The 27,867-nt window shown below is 45.9% G+C and overlaps 1 protein-coding gene across 4 annotated transcripts in view; it reads right to left on the reverse strand.

Moving 5' to 3' along the window:
- Positions 1 to 375: 375 nt before the first annotated feature.
- P2RX7 (purinergic receptor P2X 7) overlaps positions 376 to 27,867 on the reverse strand; it is a 48,614-nt gene continuing 21,122 nt past the window's right edge. Inside the window, exons 4-13 of one of the 4 annotated variants that reach the window (XM_012468939.2) lie at positions 25,053 to 25,125; positions 23,163 to 23,259; positions 20,431 to 20,511; positions 19,362 to 19,491; positions 18,337 to 18,473; positions 10,075 to 10,165; positions 8,192 to 8,257; positions 7,958 to 8,107; positions 5,093 to 5,194; positions 376 to 1,361 (exon numbers count right to left, since the gene is read on the reverse strand). In XM_012468939.2, coding sequence (XP_012324362.2) covers positions 864 to 1,361; positions 5,093 to 5,194; positions 7,958 to 8,107; positions 8,192 to 8,257; positions 10,075 to 10,165; positions 18,337 to 18,473; positions 19,362 to 19,491; positions 20,431 to 20,511; positions 23,163 to 23,259; positions 25,053 to 25,125 — 1,425 coding nt within the window. In that variant the 3' untranslated portion in view covers positions 376 to 863. The remainder of the gene's footprint in view (positions 1,362 to 5,092; positions 5,195 to 7,957; positions 8,108 to 8,191; positions 8,258 to 10,074; positions 10,166 to 18,336; positions 18,474 to 19,361; positions 19,492 to 20,430; positions 20,512 to 23,162; positions 23,260 to 25,052; positions 25,126 to 27,867) is intronic. The other 3 variants (XM_012468938.2, XM_012468940.2, XM_012468941.2) reach the window with 3 other exon arrangements.

A 27,867-nucleotide genomic window follows, 5' to 3' on the forward strand; every position in this document is an offset into this window, starting at 1 on the left:
AGATAGTAGTCGGGCAATGGGGAAGCAGAGGCAGAGGTGAGAGGCCTAGGGTCACACACAGCTTCCTAGGGACAGAGTTGAGACTTACATCTGAATCTCTCTGCTCTCTGTCCAGGCAGAGGGATTCTGGTTTGTTTAACCAGGTTACTTTGCTCTCAGACACAGAGTGCTATAGAAGATGAAAGCACATTTCCCTTTGGGTGAAAATGTGGCCACAGAGCTTTGCAGGTGAAGTTCAAGATGCTAGCAAAGGTCATGTTAATGTGGCTACTGCAGCCCCCTGCTATCAGTAAGGACTTTATTTTTATTTATTTATTTTTTTTGAGACGGAGTTTCGCTCATTACCCAGGCTGTAGTGCAATGGCGCGATCTCGGCTCACTGCAACCTCCGCCTCCTGGGTTCAGACAATTCTCCTGCCTCAGCCTCCTGAGTAGCTGGGATTACAGGCACGTGCCACCATGCCCAGCTAATTTTTTGTACTTTTAGTAGAGACGGGGTTTCACCATGTTGACCAGGATGGTCTCGATCTCTTGACCTCGTGATCCACCCGCCTTGGCCTCCCAAAGTGTATTTTTATTTTTTGAGACAGGGTTTGCTGTGTCTCCCAGGCTGGAGTAAAGTGGCACAATCTTGGCTCACTGAAATCTCCACCTCCAGGGTTCAAGTGATTCTCATGCCTCAGCCTCCCGAGTAGCTGGGATTACAGGTACGTGCCACTATCCCTGGCTAATTTTTGTATTTTCAGTACAGATGGGATTTTGCTTTGTTAACCAGGCTGGTCTCCAACTCCTGACCTCAGGTGATCTGCCTACCTCGGCCTCCCAAAGTGCTGGGATTACAGGCGTGAGCCACGCATCTGGCTTCAGTAAGGACTTTTGAAGCCACTGTACTGCCCTTGACTCTTGGGAAACTCTCTCCGGATCCTCCAGCGGCAGCAGCTGGGCAGGATGGCAAAGTCAGCCATGTCCTGGGAGCCGAAGCGCCAGGTGGTGTAGCACCTGTAGGCACAGTGCCGCAGCTGGCTGTTGGTGGAGTCCATGTCCAGTGCCAGCAAGGGGTCCTGGTAGAGCAGGAGGAACTGCAGGATGTGCCTGGACAGGACCAGCTTCCTGAACAGCTCTGAGGTGGTGATGCAGGCCCCCGGCTTTTTCCGGCAGCATAGCTCCTCCAGGCACCTGTGGCTCTCTGGAAGTTGGGATGGGAGGCAGCTTCCACACTGGCACCAGACTGGGCTGTCCCTGGGTCTAGGAGTCACCTCCTCTCTAAGCAGCTGCATCTCCTCTGGTTGTCCAGGAGTAGGGGGTGGGTCATGGAGGGCCAGGGGAAGCTTGGACAAGTCTGTGAAGTCCACCGGAGGTCTCTGAAAAGGCAAGTTCCCAAACTTATTAGCAAAGACAACCCTTCAGGTTCTAGGTTCTTTAACTTTATTAACTTGGAAAGTTACATTTAATATTACATAAGTTGTAGTAGCTGTCATTTATTAAGTGTAGCTGTCAGGACCCTGCATGTGTTCTGTAAGCATTACCTCATTCAAGCCTTTGAAGATGTTTGTGAGATACGTATCCTTGTCTCTATTTTACAGATTTTTTTTTTTTTGAGAGGGTGTCACTCTGTTTCCCAGGCTGGAGTGCAGTGGTGCAATCTCGGCACTCTGCAACCTCCACCCACGTTCAAGCAATTTTCATGCCTTAGCCTCCTAAGTAGCTGGAATTACAAGTGCATGCCACCATGCCCAGCTAATTCTTTCATATTTTTAGTAGAAAAGATTTCACCATGTTGGCCAGGCTGATCTGGAACTCCTGACCTCAGGTGATCCGGCTGCCTCACCCTCCCAAAGTGCTGGGATTACAGGCGTGAACCATTGCACCTGGCCTATTTTATAGATTTTGGAAAATGAAATTCAGAAAAGCCAGGCTTCTGTTGAGATGTCGCCTCTTGGCCTGACCACCCTATCTAGCAGCTTTTCTCCCATGTGATTCTCTTATCACATCATGGTATTCCACATTCTTCACAGGACTTAGCACTACTGGAAATTGTCTTATTAATTTATGTGTTTACTTGATGATGATTCTTATTCCATACGGAAGCAGGGACCCTGTCTGCTTTCTTACTGCCATATCCATGATGCCTGAGCCGGGGCCCAGCGCATGAGAGACAGGAAATACTTGTTGACTTAGCAGCACTCTCTCTTTTCCCCCATGCTCTCCCTCCTGGCAAATCCACTTTTATTTTATTTTTGAGACGTTGTTTCATTCTTGTTGCCCAGGCTAGAGTGCAATGGCGTGATCTCGGCTCACTGCAACCTCCACCTCCTGGATTCAAGTGATCCTCCTGCTTCAGCCTCCTGAGTAGCTGGGATTACAGGCATGTGCCACCACACCTGGCTAATTTTTGTATTTTTAGTAGAGACAGGGTTTCACCATGTTGGCCAGGCTGGTCTCAAACTCCTAACCTCAAGTGATCCACCCACCTCAGCCTGGATCACTTTTCAGAACATATCCCCATCATTAAGTGATGCATGACTAGTTCAATTCATACCCAAATCCAACAAAAACATTACGAGAATGGAAAAAGTTTGCCCAGTGTTTCTCAAGAAGAGATATAAAAATCCTAAATATTAGTGAACGGAATTCAGTAATAAATATAAAGAATAGTACAACACATTCAAATTGAGTTTACTTCAGGAATGCAAGGTTGGCTTAATATTTGAAAACCAATCAGTACAATTCAACGCATAACAGAAAAAAAAAACAAACAAACCTCATTGCTATTTAAAAAGGAGCCAAAAAAACTTTTTGTTTTTAAGATAGAGTCTTGTTCTGTTGCCTAGGCTAGAGTGCAGTGGTGTGATCTCAGCTCACTGTAGCCTCCGCCTCCCAGGTTCAAGCAATTCTCCCACCTCAGCATGTACCACCATGCCTGGATAATTTCTGTATTTTTAATAGAGACAGGGTTTCACCATGTTGGCCAGGTTGTTCTTAAACTCCTGACCTCAGCTGATTTACCCGCCTTGGCATCCCAAAGTGTTGGGATTACAGGCATGAGCCTCTGCACCCAGCCAGAAGGAAAAAAAAAGCCATTATTTAAGAAATCAATATCCATTAATGGTAAAAGTGCTTAGCAAACTAGAAACAGAAGGGAATTTTCTTATCTGATAGTGTATTCTTAAAAACTCACTGCAGGCTGGGTGCAGTGGCTCACACCTGTAATCCCAGCACTTTGGGAGGCCGAGGAGGGCGGATCACACAAGATCAGGGTTTGAGACCAGCCTGACAAACGTGGAAAAAATCCTGTCTTTACTAAAAATACAAAATTAGCTGGGCATGGTGGTGCATGCCTATAATCCCAGCTACTTGGGAGGCTGAGACAGGAGAATTGCTTGAACCCTGGAGGTGGAGAGGTTGCGGTGAGCCAAGATGCGCCAACAAGAGCAAAACTCCAGCCCAAAAAATGACAAAAAAATACACAAAACCTTTCTCCCTAAGATAGGGAATGAGGCAGAGATGGCTGCTCCTATCACTTCTGTTCAGTATTGTACTGGAGGTCCTAGTCAGTGTCATAAACACTAGATGTCAGGAAGAGGCAAGGAAGGATTTCTCCCTAGAGCCTTCAGATAGAGAGGGGCCCTACCAACACCTTAATTTCAGACTTCTAGGCTCCAGAACTGTGACAGAATACGCTTCTGCTGTTTTAAGCCATTTAGTTTGTAGTAATTCAGCCCTAGGAAATTGAAGATGCACAGCAACCAGAACTGCTGGGGAGAGCGCGAATGGGAGCAACCATTCTGCAGCACTGTTAGTATCTCCTAAACCTGAACATATGTCTGCCTTATGACTCGGCAGTTCCACTCTTAGGTATTCACCCACTAGAGTGCCATATGTTGACCATAGCAGCATTACTGGCATTAGCCCCCAACTGGACACTACCCAAATGTCCATCAACAGTAGGATGGCTGAAGAAGTTGGATGTTGATAACATGGAATTACACAATGAGAATGAATTGCGCGCAACGTCATGAACAACTCTCACAAAAATAATGTTGAGTAAAGGAAGCCAGACACTCAGCTGAGTATATGCTGCTTACACACTACATGATTCAATGCCAAGAAAATTCCAGCAGAAATAAAATTAATCCTTAGATATAGGATAATGATTACTTTTTTTTTTTTTTTTTGAGACGGAGTTTCGCTCTTGTTGCCCAGGCTGGAGTGCAATGGCGCGATCTCGGCTCACCGCAACCTCCGCCTCCTGGGTTCAGGCAATTCTCCTGCCTCAGCCTCCTGAGTAGCTGGGATTACAGGCACGCGCCACCATGCCCAGCTAATTTTTTTTGTATTTTTAGTAGAGACGGGGTTTCACCATGTTGACCGGGATGGTCTTGATCTCTTGACCTCGTGATCCACCCGCCTCGGCCTCCCAAAGTGCTGGGATTACAGGCTTGAGCCACCGCGCCCGGCCAATGATTACTTTTAAGAGACGGGAGTTGGCTGGGCTTGGTACAGCTGAGGTGGGAGGATTGCTTGAGACCGGCCTGGGCAACATAGTGAGACCTCGTCTGTAATTAAAAAATACTTTTTTTTTTTTTTTTTTTTGAGACAGAGTCTTGCTCTGTTGCTCAGGCTGGAATGCAGTGGCACAATCTTGGCTCACGGCACCCTCCATCCCTCAGGTTCAAGCAATTCTCCTGCCTTGGCCTCTCGAGTAGCTGGGATTACATGTATGCCATCACACCCAGCTGATTTTTGTATTTTTAGTAGAGATGGGGTTTCACCATATTGGCCAGGTTGGTCTTGAACTCCTGACCTCAAGTGATCTGGCTGCCTTGGCCTCCCAAAGTGTGGGAATTACAGGTGTGAGCCACCGTGCCGGACCAAATTTTAAAAATTAAAAAAAGAGAGTAGTGATTGGAAGGGGGCATAAGAGGGACTCCTGCTAGTAATTTTCAACTGTTTAATCTGAGTGCTGGTTACATGAGTATGTTTACTTTGTTAAAATCCATTAGTTTTGATTTGTACAAGTTTCTAGATGTGTTTATATTTAATAGTAAATTTTCTTTTAAAGAAAAGAGAGAACGAAAATGATTTAACTTACTGGGACTTCTTGGCCCTTGACATCTTGCAGTCTTCTCCCTAGTAGCTGCTGGTTCACCATCCTAATGTGGGATTCATCCACAAAGGACACATACTTTAATGTCTAGAAAAAGATGATTTAAAAGTTTACCCACTTTTGTACAGAATTATCAAGAATTGCCTATCTAAAGGCAACTGTTATTCCCTTTGCCAAATGATAGACTATCGAACAAGCCAGCCCAAAACTCTCATTAACCAAGAATTAATGATTTCTGAGTCTAAAGGTAAATCAGAAATGGAACCCCATGCATCTTTTTTTGCCGGGGGGGGGGTGTTGGGGAACAGAGTCTTGCTCTGTCTCCAGACTAGAGTGCAGTGGTGTGATCTCAGCTTACTGCAGCCTCTGCCTCCCAGGTTCAAGCGATTCCCCTGCCTCAGCGTCCTGAGTAGCTGGGATTACAGGTGCCTGCCACCATGCCTGGCTAATTTTTTGTATTTTAGTAGAGACAGGGTTTCACCATGTTGGCCAGGATGGTCTCATCTCCTGATCTTGTGATCCTCCCGCCTTGGCCTCCCAAAGTGCTGGGATTACAGGTGTGAGCCATCACGCCCTGCTACCCCACACATCTTAACTTGCAGATTCAACACAGCCACAGCTTACTACTTAATGTTTTTACACTGGATCCCCCAATTGCTGCATAAAATTCCTTTGTTATATTGTCTCAATTTCAGTGACTCTAGATTCAGTATCTCCAGAAAGTTGTACGACTGCAACTTTAATTATTGATATGTTTGTTAAATTTCATCTCATCTTGGGCCATGAAGTGGTGATTAGTTTTAGCTGCAGAGATGAACTTTTATTTCACATTGCGAATGCATGTACAATGGACAGTGAATGGTGCATTCAGCTGCTGGAACAGGACAATCATGTTCTTAGATGAGGGAAAGACAAAGAAATTGTCTTTGTTTTTAGGCACCAGAAATTTCTCTTTGGGGGAAATCATGGAGTTGAATGCAGAGGACCTGCTTAATAAGGTCCAGATTAATCAAACCAAACAATACAGATGATGCTAAAATCCCTGTGACTACTCCCCCATCCTAAGCTCCTTTCCAGAAGCAACTGCTGCTACAGTTTTGTGTACATATATACACCCACACATGTGTATGTATGTGTGTGTACACTTGTATATATAGCATATACATGTAGAAAATATATAGATTAACTTCTGTGTCTAGTGGTTTTTTTAAAACCTATATATCATATATATTGTTTGATGGTTTGCTTTTTTTCCTTTTAACAAAATCTCTTGGAGATCTGCTCTCGTCAAGCCATATATATATACATATATATGTATGTATGTATGTATTTTTTTTTTTGAGATAGAGTTTCCCTCTGTCACTCAGGCTGGAGTCTAATGGCATGATCTTGGCTCACTGCAACCTCCACCTACAAGGTTCAAGCAATTCTCCTGCCTCAGTCTCCCAAATGGCTGGGACTACAGGTGTATACCACCACACCTGGCTAATTTTTGTATTTTTAGTAGAGACGGGGTTCACCATGTTGGCCAGGCTGGTCTCAAAACTCTTGCCCTCAAGTGATCTGCCTGCCTTAGCCTCCCAAAGTGCTGGGATTACAGGTGTGAGCCACCGTGCGTGTCCTTGGGCTAATTATTTAACCTTCCTGTGGCTCAATTTCCTCATCAATAGAAAGAGATAATACTAGCATCTGTTTACATCAAGTGGTTGTGAAGATTCAGTGAGTTAATATATAAAGCATTTAGAAGTGCTGTGTAAATGTCTGCCATTATTATTATTATTGTTATTATTATTTTTAACTTTTTTTTTTTTAAAGACGGGGTTTCACCGTATTGGTCAGGCTGGTCTCAAACTCCTGACCTCAGGTGATCCACCCGCCTCAGCCTCCCAAAGTGCTGGGATGACAGGTGTGAGCCACCACGCCCGGCCTATGTCTGCCATTATTATTATCAATCTCATTTTTTTAAACTGGTGCCTGGTATTCCTTTCTATGGATTTACCACAGTTTCTTTCACCATTCACCTATTGGCTATTTGGTTAGATGCTCCTTCTTCACTGTTAATAATCATACATTATTAATAATGTAATAATGCCTCATTGAACGTTGTGTGTATGTGTACTGCTTGGGTGCTCATGTGAGTGCTTCTCTAGGGCAGGTTTGGAGAACTGGAAATGCCAGGCTGTAAAGTATCTCCCATTTAAACCTTATTAGTCACTGCCAAATGGTTCTCCAAAGTCGTTACTCTTCTTTTCTTTTTTTTGTTTTGGTTATACCAATTTAATAAATGACAAAACAAGCCAGGCACAGTGGCTCACACTTGTCACCCCAGCACTGTGGGAGGCCGAGTGGGTGGATCATTTGAAGTCAGGAGTTCGAGACCAGCCTGGCCAACATGGTAAAGCCCCGTCTCTACTAAAAATGCAAAAATTAGATGGGTGTGGTGTCGTGCGCCTGTGGTCCCAGTTACTTGGGAGGTTGAGGCAGGAGAATCACTTAAACCTGGGAGGCAGAGGCTGCGGTGAGCCAAGATCGAGACACTACACTCCAGCCTGGGTGACAGAGCAAGACTCTGTCTGAAAGTAAATAAAAATAAATAAATGAATAAATATATGACAAAACTGACAAGTCCCGGACATAAAAATTTGCCTTCCCTCTATCTTGCTCCTCTATTTTTGTTTCTATTCTTCTCCAAGACCAAATAATTTATCTGAGATACAGTTGATGAGGTAGAGCCCAGAGATGTATCCACTGCAGGATTAAGCCTGTGATTTGGGCCTAACTTTGTGCATTTCTCAGTGATCTCATGGAATCTCTCTGTGTCCTGGTGTCCTATGAACACAGCGGCCTCACCGGCTTTGGCTCCACGATGGACTCGCACTTCTTCCTGTAGTAGTATTCATTAACCACGCAGGGCTGACAGCACTTGCACCAGGGATAGATATGGGAGCGACAGCAGTTACTGGAGTAAGTGTTGATGAGAAAGTCAATGAACACAGTGGCCTGGGGAAAACCCAGACAGGCGCCACATTAGTCACTTCCTTCTCCAAAGCATTTTCCTAAAGCGCGAAAAAGAGAATCTCTTACCAGACCGAAGTAGGAGAGGGTTGAGCCAATGTACACAACCAGCTGGATAATGTCAAATTTTCCTCCCTAAAAACAGAGTGGGAGAGTTTACTCAGGTGAAATTCAGAGCAACGCTCTTTTGCTTTAACGTGCAGTGTTGTTGGTTCTATCAGGGAGTGGGGCCTCATGCTGGGACTCGGATGGATGTGTTCAAGTGCTCGCCAAGGCAGAGACTTATGCAGATGGAAACGGTGACTCTCAGGCATCCTGCTTCATCTGTCCAGGGTGTGCCTGGACCCACAAAGGTTTTACATGAACAAGCACCGGGGCCCACACGTTAAGGGGAGAACCACTGAAGGTCTGTCGTTTCTCCATACAGGGCGAGGGTTTCAGACAAGCTTCTCCTCCAAGAGGTTTGAGATTATTTCAGAAGTAGAGGGAAGGAATGTCTGCATGGACTCATCTCTTGGGTGGCCTCGGGGTTTTTATTCCCAGTGGTCTTTGCGTTCTCTCAGCTCTATCTCATTGCTTCTCATCCTGCTTATCACCATCTTACATAAATAACATACTCTCGGACAGGGGGTCGTGGGATCTGTTGATATTTGCCTATCTGGCATCCCTTCCTTGCGTCTTCAGAAGACAACAGCCAATTTTCTTTTCAGTCCATGTAGTGTGTGTGTGTGTGTGTGTGTGTGTGTGTGTGTGTGTTTTGAAGGGACTGGGTTAGGGCTGGTTCGAGACCAACCACTGGGAGTATGGCATGACTGTGGTCACAGTGATTAGTTCAGCAGTGGGCATGCCATTCATAATGGGCCAATCAGAGCCAATAACATTTGTCTGAGACCTTTGCTGAACCTTCTGGCAAACAGTTGTTTTCTTTTCACTGAAGTTGCTAAACCAGTCAGATTGAAGGTGCTGCCTGATATCTTTGTAGAGAGATGGCCGGTCTGGGGATGATGCCAAGACTGAGGAGGATGTACGTATATAAGACACAGAGGGCAGTAAGTTCTTGATGAGAATGTTGTTTGAATCCAGCCATGCTTGAAGCTTAAAAATAATCCCTGGGGTGGGGGTGGGCACGGTGGCTCACGCCTGTAATCCCAGCACTTTGGGAGGCTGAGGTGGGTGGATCATAAGGTCAGGAGTTCAAGATCAACCTGGCCAAGGTGCTGAAACCCCATCTCTACTAAAAATACAAAAATAAGCTAGTGTGGGTGGCAGGCAACTGTAATCCCAGCACTTTGGGAGATTGAGGCAGGTGGATCATGAGGTCAAGAGATCGAGACCATCCTCGCCAACATGTAAAACTGTGTCTCTACTAAAAATACAAAAATAAGCTGGGTGGGGTGGCGGGCACCCGTAGTTCCTGCTACTCAGGAGGCTGAGGCAAGATAATTGCTTGAACCCAGGAGGTGGACGTTGCAGTGAGCTGAGATCAAGCCACTGCACTCCAGCCTGGCAACAGAGCGAGATTCCATCTCAAAATAAATAAATAAATAAAAATAATAAAATAAATAAAATAATCCCTAGATTTCTTCAGTTATGTGAACCAGAAAAAGCCAACTAAAAAAAAAAAAATTTTTTTTCCCTTAAGCCAATTTGAGTTGGATTCTGTTACTTACAAACTATTTTACAGAGAGATTTCTTTCTCTCTCTTTTTACGTTTCAGAGTATTTTTAAAGCTAAATCTGAGAATTGCCTTCCAGGCCACTCCTGTACTGGTCACATGACTCATTCAGGGACAGCACCCCAAGGACATCTCCCTCCTCTTTTATCCCACGTGTGAAATGCCCAGTGCTAGCTAATGGCTGTGACCAAAAACCTTCCCTCCACAGAGGCCCCACAGCACTCATTAGGACACAGTCACAGGATGCAGGTGCCCGGAGCTGAGAAAGGAGACTTACGGTGCCAAAAACCAGGATGTCAAAACGGATCCCGAAGACTTTTATCAGGGTCCGTTTCTCAACATTGTTTTCCTTGTAGTATTTGGCATATCTGAGGGAAGAAAAATATCTATTTGTATAAAGATCTCTTTGAAAGTGCTGGGTTTCTTTTTTTTTTTTGAGACGGTGTCTCACTCTGTCACCTAGGCTGGAGTGCAGTAGTGGGATCACCGCTCACTGCAGCCTTGACTTCCTGGGCTCGGATGATTCTACCACCTCAGCCTCCCAGGTAGCTGGGACTACAGGCGGGCACCACCATTCTCGGCTAATTCTTTTCTATTTTTTTGAAATGGAGTCTTGCTCTGTCACCAGGCTGGAGTGAGTGCAGTGGCACAATCTCGGCTCACTGCAACCTCCACCTCCTGGGTTCAAGCTATTTTCCTACCTCAGCCTCCTGAGTAGCTGGGATTAGAGGCACGTGCCATCACGCCTGGCTAATTTTTGTATTTTTAGTAGAGACAGGGTTTCACCACGTTGGCCAGGATGGAATTTTTTGAAGTTTTTGTAGAGACGGGGTTTTGCCATGTTGCCCAGGCTGGTCTCAAACTCCTAAGCTCAAGTGATTCGCCTGCCTCAGCCTCCCAAATTTCTGGGATTATGGGCATAAGCCACCGCATCTGGCCAAAAATGTTGATATTTGATGGAAGGAAAAGCCCAAACAGTGGCCCGTCTAGTCCTCACGGTCTGACCCCGGCTCTGCCACAAGTGGCAGGGGAAGGAACACGATCGAAAGCCCTGGCGGCTCTCTCCCATCCTGAACTGAAGAGCGTCCCCTCCCTGCGCCACCGCCCATCCTTGCATCGTCTCAGAGTGACGGAAAATCAGCTTGTCGCTTAAGATTAAAATGCACATTTTAAACCAACATAGGATTAACGACAAGCAGAGACATTTAAAAAAATGACTTCAAGCAATCTGACTGTTTCTTAAGGGGGAAAAGAAGTTTGGCATCTAGAACAAAGTGGGAGTGGCTGGTGACGAATCTTAGGTACTAATTACTGGGCTGGAACAGGCGCACCTCAGCACACTGTATTTTCTTAGATTCTTTCTGTATATGTCTATTTGGCAATCATTAATCACAGGGCCAAACTAAAGGCTGAAGTTGTGTTTTTTTTTTTTTTTTTTTTTTTTTTTTTTTAGGTGGGGTCTTGTTCTCTCGCCAGGTTGAAGAGCACTGCCATGATCATAACTCACAGCAGCCTCCACCTCCTGGGCCCAAGTGACACTCCCACCTCAGCCTCCAAAGTAGCTGGGTTGGGACTACAGGCGTGCACACCACAGGTGGCTAATTTTTATTTTTTAATTTTTCTGCTGGACGTGGTGGTTCACGCCTGTAATCTTAGCACTTTGGGAGGCCAAGGCGGGAGGATCACTTGAGGTCAGGAGTTCAAGACTAGCCTGGCCAACATGGTGAAACCCCATCTCTACTAAAAATACAAAAATTAGCCATGCATGGTGGCACATGCCTGTAATCCCAGCTACTCAGGAGGCTGAGGCACGAGAATCACTTGAACCCAGGAGACAGAGGTTGCAGTGAGCCGAGATTGCACCACACCATTCCAGCCTGGGCCGCAGAGCAAGACTGTCTCCAAAAAAAAAAAAAAAAAAAAAATTTCAAACATGTTTTATAGAGTCAGGGTCTCATTCTTTCAACCAGGCTGGAGTGCAGTGGTGTGATCACAGCTTGTTGCAGCCTTGAACTTCTGGCTTCAAGCCATCCTTTCATCTTGGCCTCCTAAGGCTGAAATTGTTTATATCTCCCCTGCAATTCAGCTTTTGTGAGGGTGTGAAAATCATGTTATAATCCCTCCAACCAATCCCACAGCCACCTCCTTTTCTAACTCTCCAGTATTTCTCCTTCAGGGCAGGTAGGGTGAGGGCCAGACATTTAGAGACCACCCCTGTAACCCAGAACCCACTGGCATTATTCAAAGTCGTTAACCCTAAGCTGTTTCCCCAGTCCTCCCTTGCCCTTCCATTGGAAAACACAACAAAGCTTCTAGACCATTCTTTTCCCTTTATTCTGCCTCCTGACTGAATCTGGTACTTCCTCCTGTGGCCCTAGTGTGTCATTGCCTAGCGTGGCAATGCCTGGTGTGGGGTCTGGCGTGGCGTGATGTGGCCCATCTCTTGGGAAAAGTATGTAATAAATTCTTTTTGACCAGGTGTGGTGGCTCACACCTGTAATCCCAGCACTTTGGGAGGCCAAGGCAGGCGGATCACCTGAGGTCAGGAGTTCGAGAGCAGCCTGGCCAACATGGTGAAACCTCATCTCTACTAAAAGTACAAAAAGTAGCTGGGTGTGGTGGCAGGTACCAGTAATCCCAGCTACTTGGGAGGCTGAGGCAGGAGAATCACTTGAACCCAGGAGATGGAGGCTGCAGTGAGCCAAGATCACGCCACCACTGTACTCCACCAGCCTGGGCAACAGAGCAAGAATCTCAAAAAAAAAAAATTATTCTTTCAGTGGCATTGACCTCTGTATGCCATCACTCAGTACTAACTTTATAAATTAAGCCCCGGGCACAAATCATCACAATCACTCCTAATATGCAATCCTCACCAGTGCTACAGTCAGGAAAAGTGGTGTGTTTTGTTTTTCAAGAATAATTACAGAGGCTTAAAACGAATGCTTCATAAAACTTTTAAATCTGCCCCTTCTTCTCAACACTTTTTGATCGTTGTTTTTATATAAGGTTATATATACATATATATTTTTTCTGAGTTATTAATACAGATGTGGGGAGAGAAGAAAGCAGATGGCAGATGTTCTGCCAAAAAATAGTAAGGAACATCTGAAATGCTTTTTAAAAAACCTCTCAGCCGGATGTGGTGGCTCATGCCTGTAATCCCAGCACTTTGAGAGGCCTAGGCAGGCGAATCATGAGGTCAGGAGTTGGAGACCACCCTGACTAACATAGTGAAATCCCATCTCTACTAAAAATACAAAAATTAGCTGGGTGTGGTGGTGCATGTCTGTAATCCCAGCTACTCGGGAGGCTGAGACAGGAGAATCGCTTGAACCTGGGAGGCGAAGGTTGCAGTGAGCCAAGATCGTGTCATTGCACTTCAACCTGGGCAACAAGAGCAAAACTCCATCTTAGAAAACAAAAACAAAAACTCTTTCAAGACCTGACACTGAAATCGATTAGATATTCTCAGGCACTGTAGTTCCTGTTTCTGACTGGAGGGAATTCAGTTTCTTTGCATGTGGTTATTCCAAGAGAACTTTTTCTCCTGCTGCTATATTGAGTGATTCGTCTTTCTGTTGTTGATGGTTTGTTTTCATTTTTTTGGCTCTGTTTTCCAGGCTGGAGTGCAGTGACTTGAATACAGCTCGCTGCAGCCTCTGCCTTCAAGTGATTCTCCTGCCTCAGCCTCCAGAGTAACTGGGATTACAGGCATGCACCACCACGCCCGGCTGATTTTGAATTTTTAGTAGAGATGGTGTTTCACCATGTTGGCCAGACTAGTCTTGAACTCCTGACCTCGTGATCTGCCCGCCTTGGCCTCCTAGTGCTGGGATTACAGGTGTGAGCCACCACACCCGGCCCCCATCCCCTTTTTTTGAGACAGAGTCTCACCCTGTCACCCAGGCTGGAGTGCAGTGGCGTGATTTTAGCTCACTGCAGCCTCCATCTCTCAAGTTCAAGCGATTCTCCTGCCTCAGCCTCCCAAGTAGCTGAGATTACAGGCAGGCACCAACACACCTGGCTAATTTTTTTTTTTTTTTTTAGTAGAGATGGGGTTTCGGCATGTTGGCCAGGCTGGTCTCAAACTCCTGATCTCAAGTGATCCGCCCGCCTCAGCCTCCCAAAGTGCTGGGATTATAGATGTGAGCCACGGCGCCCGGTTGGTCATGTACATTTCTAGCAAGGTCCTATGTGATGCTGATGCTGGGGACTGCACTTTGAGAACCACTAGTCTAGACCCAAAGGGATTCAGATAAGTTTTTCCAAATTGATTCCTATGTATAATGCTGTTTATATGAAATTTAAGAACAGGCAAAACTCATTTAAGATGAAAGAAGACAGGACAGAGGTTGCTGAGCTAAGGGGTAGGGGTAGGAATTGACTAGAAAGGAGTACAAGAGAGTTTTCTGGGATGATGGAATGTTCTCTCTCTATATATATTTGAGACAGTGTCTCACTGTGTTGCCCAGGCTGCAGTGTAGTGGCATGATCACAGCTCAGTGCAACCTCGAACTCCGGGGCTCAGGCGATCCTCCCACCTCAGCCTTCCAAGTAGCTGGGACTACAGGCATACACCACCATATCCAGCTCTGCTATTTTTCATTTCTATTTTTTAGAGACAGGATCTCACTATGTTTCCATCTGATCTCAAGCTCCCAGGCTCAAACAGTCCTCCCACCTCTCAGCCTCTCAAAATGCTGGGACTGCAGGCATGAACCACTGCACCAAGCCAGAACATTCTGGATTTTGATAGGGGTTCCTGTCTGTGCAGTTTTTCTTCTTCTTAACTAGGAAAACAGGAAAGCGAATGATGCCTTCAGGGGTTCTGCCCCCATGCTTGGAGAGGCTTTCCCTGGTCACGTCTCCCCCATCGGACTATCTTGCTTGACTTTGTTCACAGCACTTATCATTATGTGTGATGGTTTGGCTGGATTTGTTCTACTGAGAAATAATTTACATATGATAAAGTGCACAAATTCTAAGGGTTCCAGTCAATGAGTTTTGACAAATAAATACCCAGTATAATATATACCCAACTGGGCACAGTGGTTCATGCTTGTAATCTAAGCACTTTGGAAGGTCAAGACAAGAGACTATGCTTGATAATATACTGAGACCCAGTTTCTACAAAAAAAAAATTGTTTTTAAATTAGCTGAGCATGATGGCTTGCACCTGTAGTCCCAGCTACTCAGGAGGCTGAGATGTGAGGATTGCTTGAGCCCAGGAGGTGGAGGTTGCAGTGAGCCAAGATGGCACCACTGCATTCCAACCAGGGTGACAGAATGAGACCCTGTCTCAAAAAAAAAAAAAAATTGATATCCCTATCAAAATCTAGAACATTCCATTATCTTAGAAAACTTTCTTGTACTCCTTTGTAGTCAATTCTTACCCCATGCTCTCCTCAGCTCAGCAACCACTGTTCTGTCTTCTATCTAAAATGAGCTTTGCCTTTTCTTGAACTTTATATAAATGGCGTCATACAGTATTGTACCATTTCGGTCTGGCTTCATTCACTCGGCATATTACTGTCTGTGGGACCGATTCATCTACGTTGTTGCATGTATTAGTAGTTAGTTTCTTTTAACATTTATGCTGAGTAGTGTTTTATTGTATAAATATATCACAATCTATCCATTCACCTATTGTTGGACATTTGAGTTTTTTGGCTATTATGAATAAGGCTGCTGTGAACATTTTGTATGAATCTTTGTGTGGACATATATTTTCATTTCTCTTGGGCAAATACCTAAGAACGGGACTGTGAGATTTCTAGATTACAGGGTAGGTGTATGCTTAACTTGATAAGAAACTTCTTAATTCTCTGATGTGGTTGTACCATTTTACACCCCCACCAGTAGGAGAGTTCCAGTGCCTTTCTCCTTGTCAACAAAAGAATGATACAGGGCCAGGTGCAGTGGCTCACTCCTGTAATCCCAGCACTCTGGGAGGCCGAGGCAGGCAGATCATGAGGTCAGGAGTCTCTACTAAAAATACAAAAATTAGCTGGGTGTGGTAGCGGACACTTGTAATCCCAGTTTCTTGGGAGGCCGAGGCAGGAGAATCGTTTGAACCCATGAGGTGGAGATTGCAGTGAGCCGAGATTGTGCCATTGCACTCTAGCCTGGGCAACAGGGTGTGACTCCATCTCAAAAAAATAAAAATAAATAAAAAATAAAAAAGAATGATATAGTAGAATGAACAAAAGGAGTAGGATCCTTAAGGTAAGAATGGGACTCACTGGAACAATAATAGATGACTTTGAAAAAGAACCAAATAAAAATCCTAGAAATGAAAATTACAGGCCAGGCGCAGTGGTTCACACCTGTAATCCTGACAGTTTAGGAGGCTGAGGCAGGCGGATTGCTTGAGTCCAGGAGTTTGAGACCAGCCTGGGTGATATAGTGAGAACCCCTTTCTATAAAAAATTTTTGAAAATTAGCTGGGCATGGTGGCGTGCGCCTGTAGTCCTAGCTATTCAGGAGGCTGAGGTGGGAGGATCGCTTGAGCCTTGGAGGCAGAGGTTGCAGTGAGCTATAATCATACCCATTCCACTCCAACCTGGGCGACAGAGTGAGAGTCTGTCTTAGAAAAAAAACCATTATAACCATAGATATTTTTATTATTTATTTATTTTTGAGACAGAGTTTCGCTATTGTTGCCCAGGTTGGGAGTGCAATGGCGCCATCTTGGCTTACCGCAACCTCTGCCTCCTGGGTTCAAGCGATTCTCCTGCCTCAGCCTCCTGAGTAGCTGGGATTATAGGTGCACACCATCACACCAGGCTAATTTTGTATTTTTAGTAGAGACAGGGTTTCTCCATATTGGTCAGACTGGTCTCAAACTCCTGACCTCAGGTGATCTGCCTGCCTCGGCCAAAGTGCTGGGATTACAGACATGAGCCACTGCACCTGGCCAACCATACATACTTCAAAAAACCTGAAAGCATACGATAAAATATTCACAACCTTTGATTCAATAAGTCTAGAAGTTTATCCTAAGGAAGTAACCTGAAATTCAAAGAAAAGTTTATGTGCAAAGATGCACACGGCAGTTACTTGTAAAAGAAAAACTGGAAACAACTCAAATATTCATTCGTGGAGGCATGGGTGAGAAAATCATGAGATGGGAAGGAAGGGCTGGAAGGTGAGTGTGGGGTTAGGGTGATGTGGGTTAGAGTTAGGCGGCATCTACTATCAGCTGTGGGTCTTGGGCAAATCATCTTCCAGAAACCATAAAATCTTTCTTCCAGGTTGTTGGGAGATTTAGGGATGATGCTGCTGACTGCTTGTTGTAGAAAACCCTGCCTGGGCCGGCTGCCGTGCCTCACGCCTGTAATCCCAACACTTTGGGAAGCTGAGGCAGGCAGATTACTTGAGGTCAAGAGTTCAAGACCAGACTGACCAATATAGTGAAACCCTGTCTATACTGAATATACAAATTTAGCTGGGTGTGGTGGCACATGCCTGTGGTCCCAGCTACTTGGGAGGCTGGAGGATTGCTTGAACCCAGGAGGCAGAGGTTGCAGTGAGCTGAGATTGTGCCACGGCACTCTAGCCTGGGTGACAGAGTGTAACTCCATCTTAAAAAAAGAAAAGGAAAGAAAAGAAAATGCTTACTGAATTGTAGCAGGTGTTATTTGTACACCCACACCATGGAATGTTATAGTCATTAGTGTGATGGTTACAAAGGATTTTGAGTGATTGGGGCATGAAAAACCCCACAGAATACCAAAGTACATACATATGCTATGATCTCACAGGAGCCTCATGAAATAATTGGTATAGATGAGGAAAATTTCTCTGATGGTTATCATTGATTATTTCAGGGTAGGGGAATTATGAGTCATTTTTATCTACCTCTATGCTTTTCTGTTTCCCATTAGTTTTGTTTTATAAAAAGGGTGCATCCTTCTGTAATCCCAGCTACTTGGGAGGCTGAGGCAGGAGAACTGCTTAAACCTGGGAGGTGGAGGTTGTAGTGAGCTGAGATTGCACCACTCCACTCCAGCCTGGGTGGTGACACAACAAGACTCTTTAAAAAAAAAAAAAGAGTGTGCCTCTCTGAGAATTAAAAAAAAATGCTGAAAATTCAGTCACCACCTAGTTTTTATTAATTAATTAATTAATTTTGAGACAGAGTCCTGCTCTGTCACCCAGGCTGGAGTGCAAAGGTGCAATCTTGGCTCACTGCAATCTCCACCTCTCAGGATCAAACAATTCTCCTGCCTCAGTCTCCCAAGTAGCTGGGATTACAGGTGCGTGCCACCAAGCCTGGCTAATTTTGTATTTTTGGTAGAGACAGGGTTTCGCCATGTTGCTCAGGCTGGCCTTGAACTCCTGACCTCAATTGATCAGCCCGCCCTGGCCTCCCAAAGTGCTGGGCCGACAGGCGTGAGCCACCGAACCCGGTCTAGTTCTTAGAGAAAGTCTTTTTTTATTCATCTTGTTGCCTTGGGAACCAAACTTAGTCTCACCAACTGCTAGGGTTGCGATTCAGCCACTGGGTGAGTGTGACCCGGGGCCCTGGAGTTACCTGAAGTTGTAGCCAGGGTACAAGGACACGTTGGTGGTCTTGTCGTCAAGGCGACGGAAGCTGTATTTGGGACGGCAGTGATGGAACCAGCGGTCTAGGTTGCAGTCCCAGTAGATCTCAATGCCCATTATTCCGCCCTGAAGGAGTCAACAAGAGACAGTCTCTACGGCCGCTGGGAGTGAGTTACGCAACCGCCAGACATCTCCCTGCACAGCCATGATCGCTCAAGGTTTTTAGAGGAAAAAGGCTGATTAAAGAACCATACGTACTGCCCCATCTAACTCGCATAAGCGTTACTGTGGCAGCCACAAACGCGTCTCCTCACTCTCCCCACTCCCATCAGGGACACACCACCGTTAAATTCATTGCCCTAAAATACTACTTTCAAGAGACCATTCCTGCACTCAAACACCCTTAATGCCCCCACACCCCCATTAAAGATCAAGCAGGCCGGGCACGGTGACTCATGCCTATAATCCTAGCACTTTGGGAGGCTGAGGCAGGTGGATCATGAAGTCCGACGTTCGAGACTAGCCTGGCCAACATGGGGAAACCCCGTCTCTACTAAAAATACAAAAAAATTAGCTGGGTGTGGTGGCGCATTCCTGTAATCCCAGCTACTCAGGAGGCTGAGGCAGGAGAATCACTTGAACCCGGGAGGTGGAGGTTGCAGTGAGCTGAGATTGCACCACTGCACTTCAGCCTGGGTGACAGAGCAAGACTGTCTCAAAAAAAAAGAAAAAGAAAGAAAAGAAAATGTGTGTTGTTTTAAGCCACTAAACTTTGGTAACTTGTTATAGCGGCCACAGGAAAGGAATACACCAAGTAGGTCTCACTCCTAAGATTGTTTTGGGATTCGATGAGGTAGCGTAGGTAAAGCCCTTGGCATGGTGCGTGGATTTACTAAATGCTAAGTAAATGTGAGCTACATTATGAAGACCCAGTGGCCCGGCCTCTTGGCTATTTGACATTCTCCATCCCCAGACACCCCCACCCCACATCCCAGTGCACAAAGTGCCACCAACCTGAATAGCCACATCTGAAAAATTATCTCCTGTTTCTCGGAAGATGTCTCCTAGTCGGAAAATGGGACACTGTGGATTCCGAGTCTTGTGGAAGGTACAAGTGATGTTTAAACCTGGCAAGATGTTTCTCCTGTGCATAATTAAAAGCAAACAAACAAATAAATACCTCTTTTGAAAACAGATCTGTGTCTTGGCCAGGTGCAGTGGTTCATACCTGTAATCTTAGCACTTTGGGAGGCCGAGGCGGGCAGATCACCTGAGGTCAGGAGGCCGAGGCCAGCCTGACCAACATGGAGAAAGCCCATCTCTACTGAAAATACAAAATTAGCTGTGTGTGGTGGTGCATGCCTGTAGTCTGAGCTACTCGGGAGGCTGAGGAAGGAGAATTGCTTGAACCCGGGAGGCGGAGGTTGCGGTGAGCCAAGATTGTGCCATTGCACTCCAGCCTGGGCAACAAGAACAACTGTCTCAAAAAAAAAAAAAAAAGAAAGAAAAGAAAACAGATTTGTCTCTTTTCCAGAAGTGAGCCAGTGTGGTAGAAAGGTTCCACGGAAAGCCCCAAGTGATCCCCACCTCCTGGGACCCTAGGGCAGTGGCCTCTCACTTTGGACCGGGGTTGGCCTGTGTGACCAATAACATATGGTGGAAGTGCTGGAGTCTCGCTCCCAAAGACTGTGGCTTCCATCTTGGTTATATTCTTGGTTGCTTGCTCTGTCTCTTGGGTCCCTTGCTCTGGGGGAAGCCAGCCACCATATCCCAAGGACACTCAAGTGGCCCTAGGGCGAGGTTCACTTGGTGAGGAACTGAGCCCTCCCACCAACTGTGGAGAGCTTGGAAAAGCGTTCTCCAGCCCCAGTCAAGCCTAGAACTGACTGCAGCCCTGGTTGACAGCTTGGCTACAACCTGACAGACCTTGATTCAGAACCACACAGCAAAGACATTCCCAGATTCCTGACCCACAGACACCGTGGGAGGCAATAGGCGTTTGTTGTTTCAGGCATCTGAGGTTTGGGATAATTTACTACGCAGCAGTGGATAACTAACACGGCCAGGCAGCCTGGGCACTTACGTGGTGTAGTTGTGACCGGGGAAGTCGATATTATTCTTGATGAGCACAGTGAAGTTTTCAGCACTGTTCAAGAGTGCAGGGCTGGGAGAGAGACATGCAAAATGGCCATTAGTGACTGCAGGGACCAAGGGCATCCGTGGGCCAGTGGGACCAGAGGCTTCTGGTTTCTTGGTTTGGTCTTTGGGACAAGTGAAGAGAAACGGATACACCAAACAGTGGGCAGAGCACGCTGAGACTCTCCAGCATCTCCAGCTTCTCCGAGAAGAAATTCTCCTTCCTGAGATCTGATACGGTCTGGCTCTACGTCCCCACCCAAATCTCATCTCGAATTGAAATTCCCATGGAGGCGAATGAATCATGGGAGCGGACTTCCCCCTTGCTGTTCTCGTGATAGTGAGTGAGTTCTCACAAGATCTGATCGTTTAAGTGTGTGGCACATCCCCACAACCCTGCTTCTGCTCCATCATAGTAAGATGTGCCTGCTGCCTCTTCGCCTTCTGCCATGATTGTAAGTTTCCTGAGGCTTCCCAGACATGCTTCCTGTTAAGCCTGTGGAACTCTGAGTCAATTAAAACCTCTTTTTTTCATAAAGTATTCAGTCTCAGGTAGCTCTTTTTCTTTTTCTTTTGAGATGGAGTCTCACTCTGTCACCCAGGCTGGAGTGCAGTGGTGCGATCTTGGCTCACTGCAACCTTCACCTCCTGGGTTCAAGTGATTCTCCTGCCTCAGCCTCCTGAGTAGCTGGGATTATGGGCATGCACCACCACACCTGGCTAATTTTTGTATTTTTTAGTAGAAATGGGGTTTCACCATGTTGGCCAGGCTGGTCTTGAACTCCTGACCTCAGGTGATTCACCTGCCTCAGCCTCCCAAAGCGCTGGAATTACAGGTGTGAGCCACCGCACCCGGCTAAGTAGTTCTTTAAAGCAGTGTGAGAACGGACTAATGCAAGACCCGATGGCATTTACTATGACACCTCTCACACTGATATAATTATGCATTCAGGTATGTACAGTGGTTGGGACTCACTCCATATCTGGGACTTGTATTTTACCTAAAACTTAGCAGCCTCTTGTACATAGTTACATATGAAATAAATATCAAACACCTACTACGTGGTGATGGATGTGTTGAATGAATGATTAAATGAACTATCTTAGCTAATTCATATGATATATGAGAAACTGAAGTGCAGGGAGTTGCTTGCACAAGGCCACATCAAAGTCTAGCCCAGAGGCAGGCACACTGGAGATGCACAGTTTAGCTGATGAATGAGTTGATGGCAGAGCTGGAACTGAAACCACAGCCAGCCAAGGGCCCCTTGTCTTGAACCAAGGACTACTTGAATGTAGGCTGCTCTATCTCCCAGAGCTGGGTGATTCCTTCTATGTCAAAGAAACTTCCCCGACCTAGAAATGAACCTGAGTGGAGCTATTAGCGATTGAGGACCATAGGGGGTGACGATTCTGAGTGCATCCCACCCTGACATTGGGAAACCTTCACCTGAGCCCTCTACAAGCCAGCGTGGGGCCATTTTCTCTTTGCCCACGGATGCTGAGGGAATGATCCTGAATCACACTGGTCTAGAACTGTGCTGTTCAATATGGTAGTCATTAGGCATGTGTGGCTATTTAAATTTAAATTTAATTAAAAATTCAGGCCAAAAGCAGTGGCTCACACCTGTAATCCCAAAATTTAGGGAGGCCAAGGAAGGAGGATCGATTGAGCCCAGTAGTTCAAAACCAGCCTGGGCAACAGAGCAAGACCTATCTATATTTTTAAAATTTAGTAGTCACATTTCATGTACTCAATAGCCACATTACCTAGTAGCTATCCTATTGGACACCACATATACAAAACATTTGTATCACTGCATAAAGTTCTATTGGACAATGCTGGTCCAGCACCACCATACTCCTAGGGGCAGATCGTGTGTATGTATAAGCCAGGCATGAGGCTTACTTTACAATAACTTACAAGTATCATCTCATTTAATCCTTACTACAGCCCTATGAGGTTGGTGAAATTATTATTCTGATTTTACAGATGAGGACACTGAAACTCAGAGAGGTTCAGCCACTTGCCCAAGGACACACAGCAAAAATGTGTTAGAGCTAGGAATTGAATCCAGGTCTTTCTAACTATTCCCTGCTGATATACATCAGCCCTTGTGGCTGCGGAGATTTAACAACCTGACTTTGTGTGTTGACAACAAGAATCAATACAGGGGACCACCAAATCTGGATGTCACTGTGAGCACTGAATTTGAGAAAAGGTCCTTTCCCTTTCCCTCCCCTCCTTTGCCTTCACCCCTTCTCCTTTTTCCTCCCCTTCCCCTTCTCTTTCCTTGCTTCGTCCTTCCCTTCCATCTCCCTCCTTCCTTCCTGTTCTTAGTCACTCAGTATGGACACTGACAAGTCAGAAGGGACCCTGCTGTGGTGCTAGAGGAGGGGTCTGGAGGTGCCCTGGAAGAGCTAGGGGAGGGAAGGGGGCCAGGGACACCCAAGGATGCTCAGGGTAGTAGCTATTTACCAGCTGGTACAGAATTATTACAATAGTTTACTAACCACCATGGCCCTCCCAGAGACTAGTTTGTGGCAAGCAGTGTATCCAGAGCACGGGGTCCCCAAGTCAGTAGGACCCAGGACTTTGCAGGTCTGTGCTGAGAGGGGAAAGCCCAGGCAGCCTCAGCAAGGCCTCATCTGGCCGGTCTGTCTCCCCGTGTGACTCACCGGGGGGCCTCTTCCATGGCCTCAATGGGGCACCAGGCAGAGACTTCACAGGTCTTCTGGTTCCCTTTAAACACTACACACCTTCCGGTCTGAATTCCTGTGGAGGTCAAAGCATCGCAGAACCACAGATGTGAAAGGACTGTGGAGAGGAAGTTCTCCAGGAGGGACGTCACTAACTCAACCCAGGCTGAGACTAGGCTTTGACCAGGCTTTCCAACCCACGCAGTTCAGCTGCCCTCCCCCATCCTGACCACAACTCCAGCATCTATCAACCCCATCCTAATCACAACGACTTCAGCGTCCATCAGCCCCATCCTAACCATAGCGAACACAAGGCAAAGCAAACGAGCAAAACATTGCACGGCGAGCTTCCTAATAAAGATCAGAGAGAACACAGAAAGATGGTGGATTCTGTCGGCTCCTTTTGTTTCTTTACAAGAAAAGACGCCCCTGAGGGGAGCAGAGCAGGTGTATGGTCTCACGTAGTATGGACTAGAACATGGCCTCTCAATGGGGCACAGGTCCCTCAAGGGGTACACAGCCTGTCCAGGATGCACAAGGCCATGAAATAAACATGGCGCATCCTCCCGGAGTGTCAGGATGATTAACCAGTTTCCAAGGGAGAATTAAATAGTGAGCGATGTTAAAATAACTTTTGTATCAACTCAAATACACATATAGTGTGGAGAAGAAGAAAATAATGGTTATATGCCTTTTTGTGTGTGTTTGCATTATAACCACTGATTTTTTTTTATTGTTTGCAGTATTTTAAAAATTGTCCTGTGCTTTTTTTTTTTTTTGGAGACAGAGTCTTGCTTTGTCACTCAGGCTGGAGTGCAGTGGCATGATCTCAGCTCACTCCAACCTCTGCCTCCCAGGTTCAAGTAATTCTCTTACCTTAGCCTCCCAAGTAGCTGGGATTACAAGTGTGCACCATCACAGCTGGCTAGTTTTTGTATTTTAAGTACACTACCATGTTGACCAGTGTGGTCTCAAACCCCTGACCTCAAGCAAGCCACCTGCCTCACCCTCTCAAAGTGCTAAGATTACAGGCACGAGCCTCTGTGCCTAGTGCCCTGTGCTTTTTTAAGTTAAAACGTGAGATAAAGCAATTCTGTAGGTATTCCAATAGCATGGTTCTTAGATATAAGTAAAATCAAAAGAAAAATAAAATAATACAAAAAAAATTTTTAAGTAAAAAATAAAAAAATTCTGCAGGTTAACATGGGTATTGCTGCCAGGTGCCCTGTGTGTATAAGTTCATGATCCTCAACCTTTGAGGAGATTCAGGGAGAAAGTTTAGAAAACTCAGGTGATGCTATGGCCATGTGATTTTTCTTTTGAGACAGAGAGTCTCGCTCTGTTGCCCAGGCTGGAGTACAGTGACACGATCTTGGCTCACTGCAACCTCTGCCTCCTGGGTTCAAGGGATTCTCCTGCCTCAGCCTCCTGAGTAGCTGGCACTACAGGCAAGTGCCACCACGCTCGGCTAATTTTGTATTTTTAGTAGAGACGGGGTTTCACCATGTTGGTCAGGCTGTTCTCGAATTCCTGACCTTGTGATCTGCCCATCTCAGCCTCCCAAAGTGCTGAGATTACAGATGTGAACCACAGCGCCAGGCCGGGCCATGTGATTTTTCTACCATTGAGAACTTTGAACCCGCGAGGCTTTTCAGAGCTTCTGTCACTGGGAAACTGGTATCATGTTTACAGTCAGCAGCTGGTCTGCTGGGGACAGAGCCGAAGCATGGGCAGACTCGCCTATGGCTTCGTGATGGCAGAAGAAGGCAGCTGAGAGCAGAGGCTGAAGGCCTGAACTAGGCATTGCAAATGTTACCAAGATGCCAGACCACCCATCCCTAGGGTCTCGGGGAAAGAAGCAGAAGGTACCTTTGCTCTGCGGGTCCATCCATCCCTTTTTACAACCCCGGTCAGAGGAACAGAGCGTCCTGCGGGTGGGATACTGCAAAGAGAAGGATGAGAGAGTGGGGAGTAAATGACGTGTGTTACTAAGACATGGAGAAGTGATTTATGTCCACCAGAATGTACAAATGAATGTTTACAGAAGCAGTACTCAGAATTGCCAAAACATGGAAACCATGCAAGTGGCCACTGATGGATGAATGGACAAATAAAATGTAGTACATTCATACACAGAATCTTATTTAGCCATAAGAAGGACGAAGCGTTGACACGGGCTACAACATGGATGAATCTCAAGATCATGATGCTACACCGGGTGCGATGGCTCATGCCTGTAATCCCAGCACTTTGGGAGGTCGAGGCAGTGGATCACAAGGTCAGGAGTTCAAGACCAGCCTGGCCAAGATAGTGAATCCCTGTCTCTACTAAAAATACAAAAAACATTAGCTGAGCATGGTGGCAGGTGCCTGTAATCCCAGGTACTCAGAAGGCTGAGGCAGAGAATTGCTCAAATCTGGGAGGTGGAGGTTGGAGTGAGCTGAGATCATGCCACTGCACTCCAGCCTGGGCGACAGAGTGAGACACCATCTAAAACAAACAAACAAACAAACAAACAAAACCATGATGCTGAGTGAAAGAAGTCAGACACAAAAGGCCACATCAGGTAGGATCCTATTTGGAAACGTCCAGAACAGGCATCTATAGAGACAGAAAGCAGATTGGTGGTGGCCAGGGACCACGGGAAGCGGAGAATGTGGAGCGACTGCTAATGGATTTGGAGTTTCCTTTGTGGGTGATGAAAATGTTCTGGAGGCTGGGCACGGTGGCTCATGCCTGTAATCCCAGCACTTTGGGAGGCCAACGCGGGCAGATCACCTGAGGTCAGAAGTTCGAGACCAGCCTGGTCAACATGGTGAAACCCTGTAGCTACTGAAAACACAAAAATTAACTAGGCGTGGTGGTGTGCACCTGTAATCCAAGCTATTAGGGAGGTTAAGGCAGGAGAATTGCTTGAACCCTTGAGGCAGAGGTTGCAGGAAGCCGAGATTTTGCCACTGCACTCTAGCAACAAGAGCAAAACTCCACCTCAAAAAAAAAAAAAAAAAAAAGAAAGAAAGAAAAGGGAAAATAAAGAAAATATTCTGGAATTAGACAGGGGTGATGGTTGCACAACTCTGTGTATATACTAAAAACCACTGAATTGTACACTTTAAAATGGTGGGTTTTATGGTATGTGAAATATATCCCAATAAAAATAAATAAAAATGGGGAAAGCAGAGATCTGGGCAGCTAGGGATCACTTTCAGGGATGGTGGTGGAGGACAGGAGGCCTGGTCCAAGTGGCCCTGTGGCTGAAAGGACTGAGTAGGGCAGACAGGTGCAGAGACTCAGCAGGACAAGTGGAACTGAGGGACACTGGCCAGGACACTCGCCTGGCCCAAGAAAATGAGACCAGATGGGTCTCAGGGCTGAATTATAGAACATGGAAAAGGGAAATGCACTGCCCTGGTCATATGCATATTTCTCTTCCTGTTTTCTGGGGAGCAGGCTGTATAGCCAGCCTTGGGGAAACCAGAACACGACATAGGTGTGAAAATAGCCTCTGGGTCCGGGCGCAGTGGCTCACTCCTATAATCCCAGCACTTTGGGAGCCCAAGGCGAGCAGATCACCTGAGGTCAGGAGTTCAAGACCAGCCTGACCAACATGGAGAAACTCCGTCTCTACTAAAAATACATAAAAAAGTAGCCAGGCATGGTGGTGCATGCCTGTAATCCCAGCTACTTGGGAGGCTGAGGCAGGAGAAGCACTTGAATCTGGGAGCCAGAGGTTGCAGTGAGCCGAGATCGCACCATTGCACTCCAGCCTGGGGAAAAAGAGTGAAACTCCATCTCAAACAAACAAACAATAAATAAATAAAAGAAAAAGAAAATAGCCTCTGCTCCTTGTCATCTGTGCAGTTTGAGGTTTCTACAGCGATTCAGGTCAAAGACCTAGTTCTTGGACCCAAGTATACCTGGTTCAGCAGTAGCTTCACCACTTTCTAGCTGAGAGACCTCGGCCAACTCACTCACTTCTCTCAGCCTCAATTTCCTCATTTGTAAAAGCAAGGTGAACATATTTGTCTTGCGTGGTTGTTGTGAAGATTAAATGAGTTATGAAAAGAAAAGATTTAGAACATAGTACATGCTCAATGAATGTTCCTAATAGTTTTCAAACTCTCTCATGATCTCTTTACTTCCCAGGCTGCCTCGTCACCTGGCAGGCCCCTGGTCTCCTCCCGTGATTCCCCAAATTAGACTATGAACCCTTTGAATGCAGAGCCCAGGTCATATCTTTGTAGCCCAAGTGCCTGGCACATAGTAGGTCTTGATAGTCATGGAATGAATGAATGTGTGATAATTGACTGTGGCTCATGGAAAGTTATATTTTCATTTCCTGAGATAAATCTCAGGAAAGAACAGAAATCTGTTTTATTTTGCTCTCCAAAAGGAATTCTAAAATTAAAAAAAAACCACAGCTTTAATTTTCTTTTAATCTTCTCTTTTGCAATTGTTGCATGGATTAAAAATGGCCATAAATTTTTGGTTACTCTCTCAATTGAGAGGTGGAGTGTTCCCCCTGCTTTCTGAAGCTGAGCCTGTGCTGTGGCTGTAAAACCAATAGAAACAGCAGAAGGAATGCTGTTGCCAGTTCCAGGCCTAAGCCTTAAGAAGGCCTGGAAACTTCTATTTTTTTGTTTTGAGAAACCTGAGTCACTATTCGAAAGTTTGACTACCCTGC

This window comes from Aotus nancymaae, unplaced genomic scaffold (genome assembly GCF_030222135.1).
Source record: "Aotus nancymaae isolate 86718 unplaced genomic scaffold, 86718_ANA_hifiasm-v0.15.2.pri h1tg000021l, whole genome shotgun sequence".
NCBI lineage: Eukaryota > Metazoa > Chordata > Mammalia > Primates > Aotidae > Aotus > Aotus nancymaae.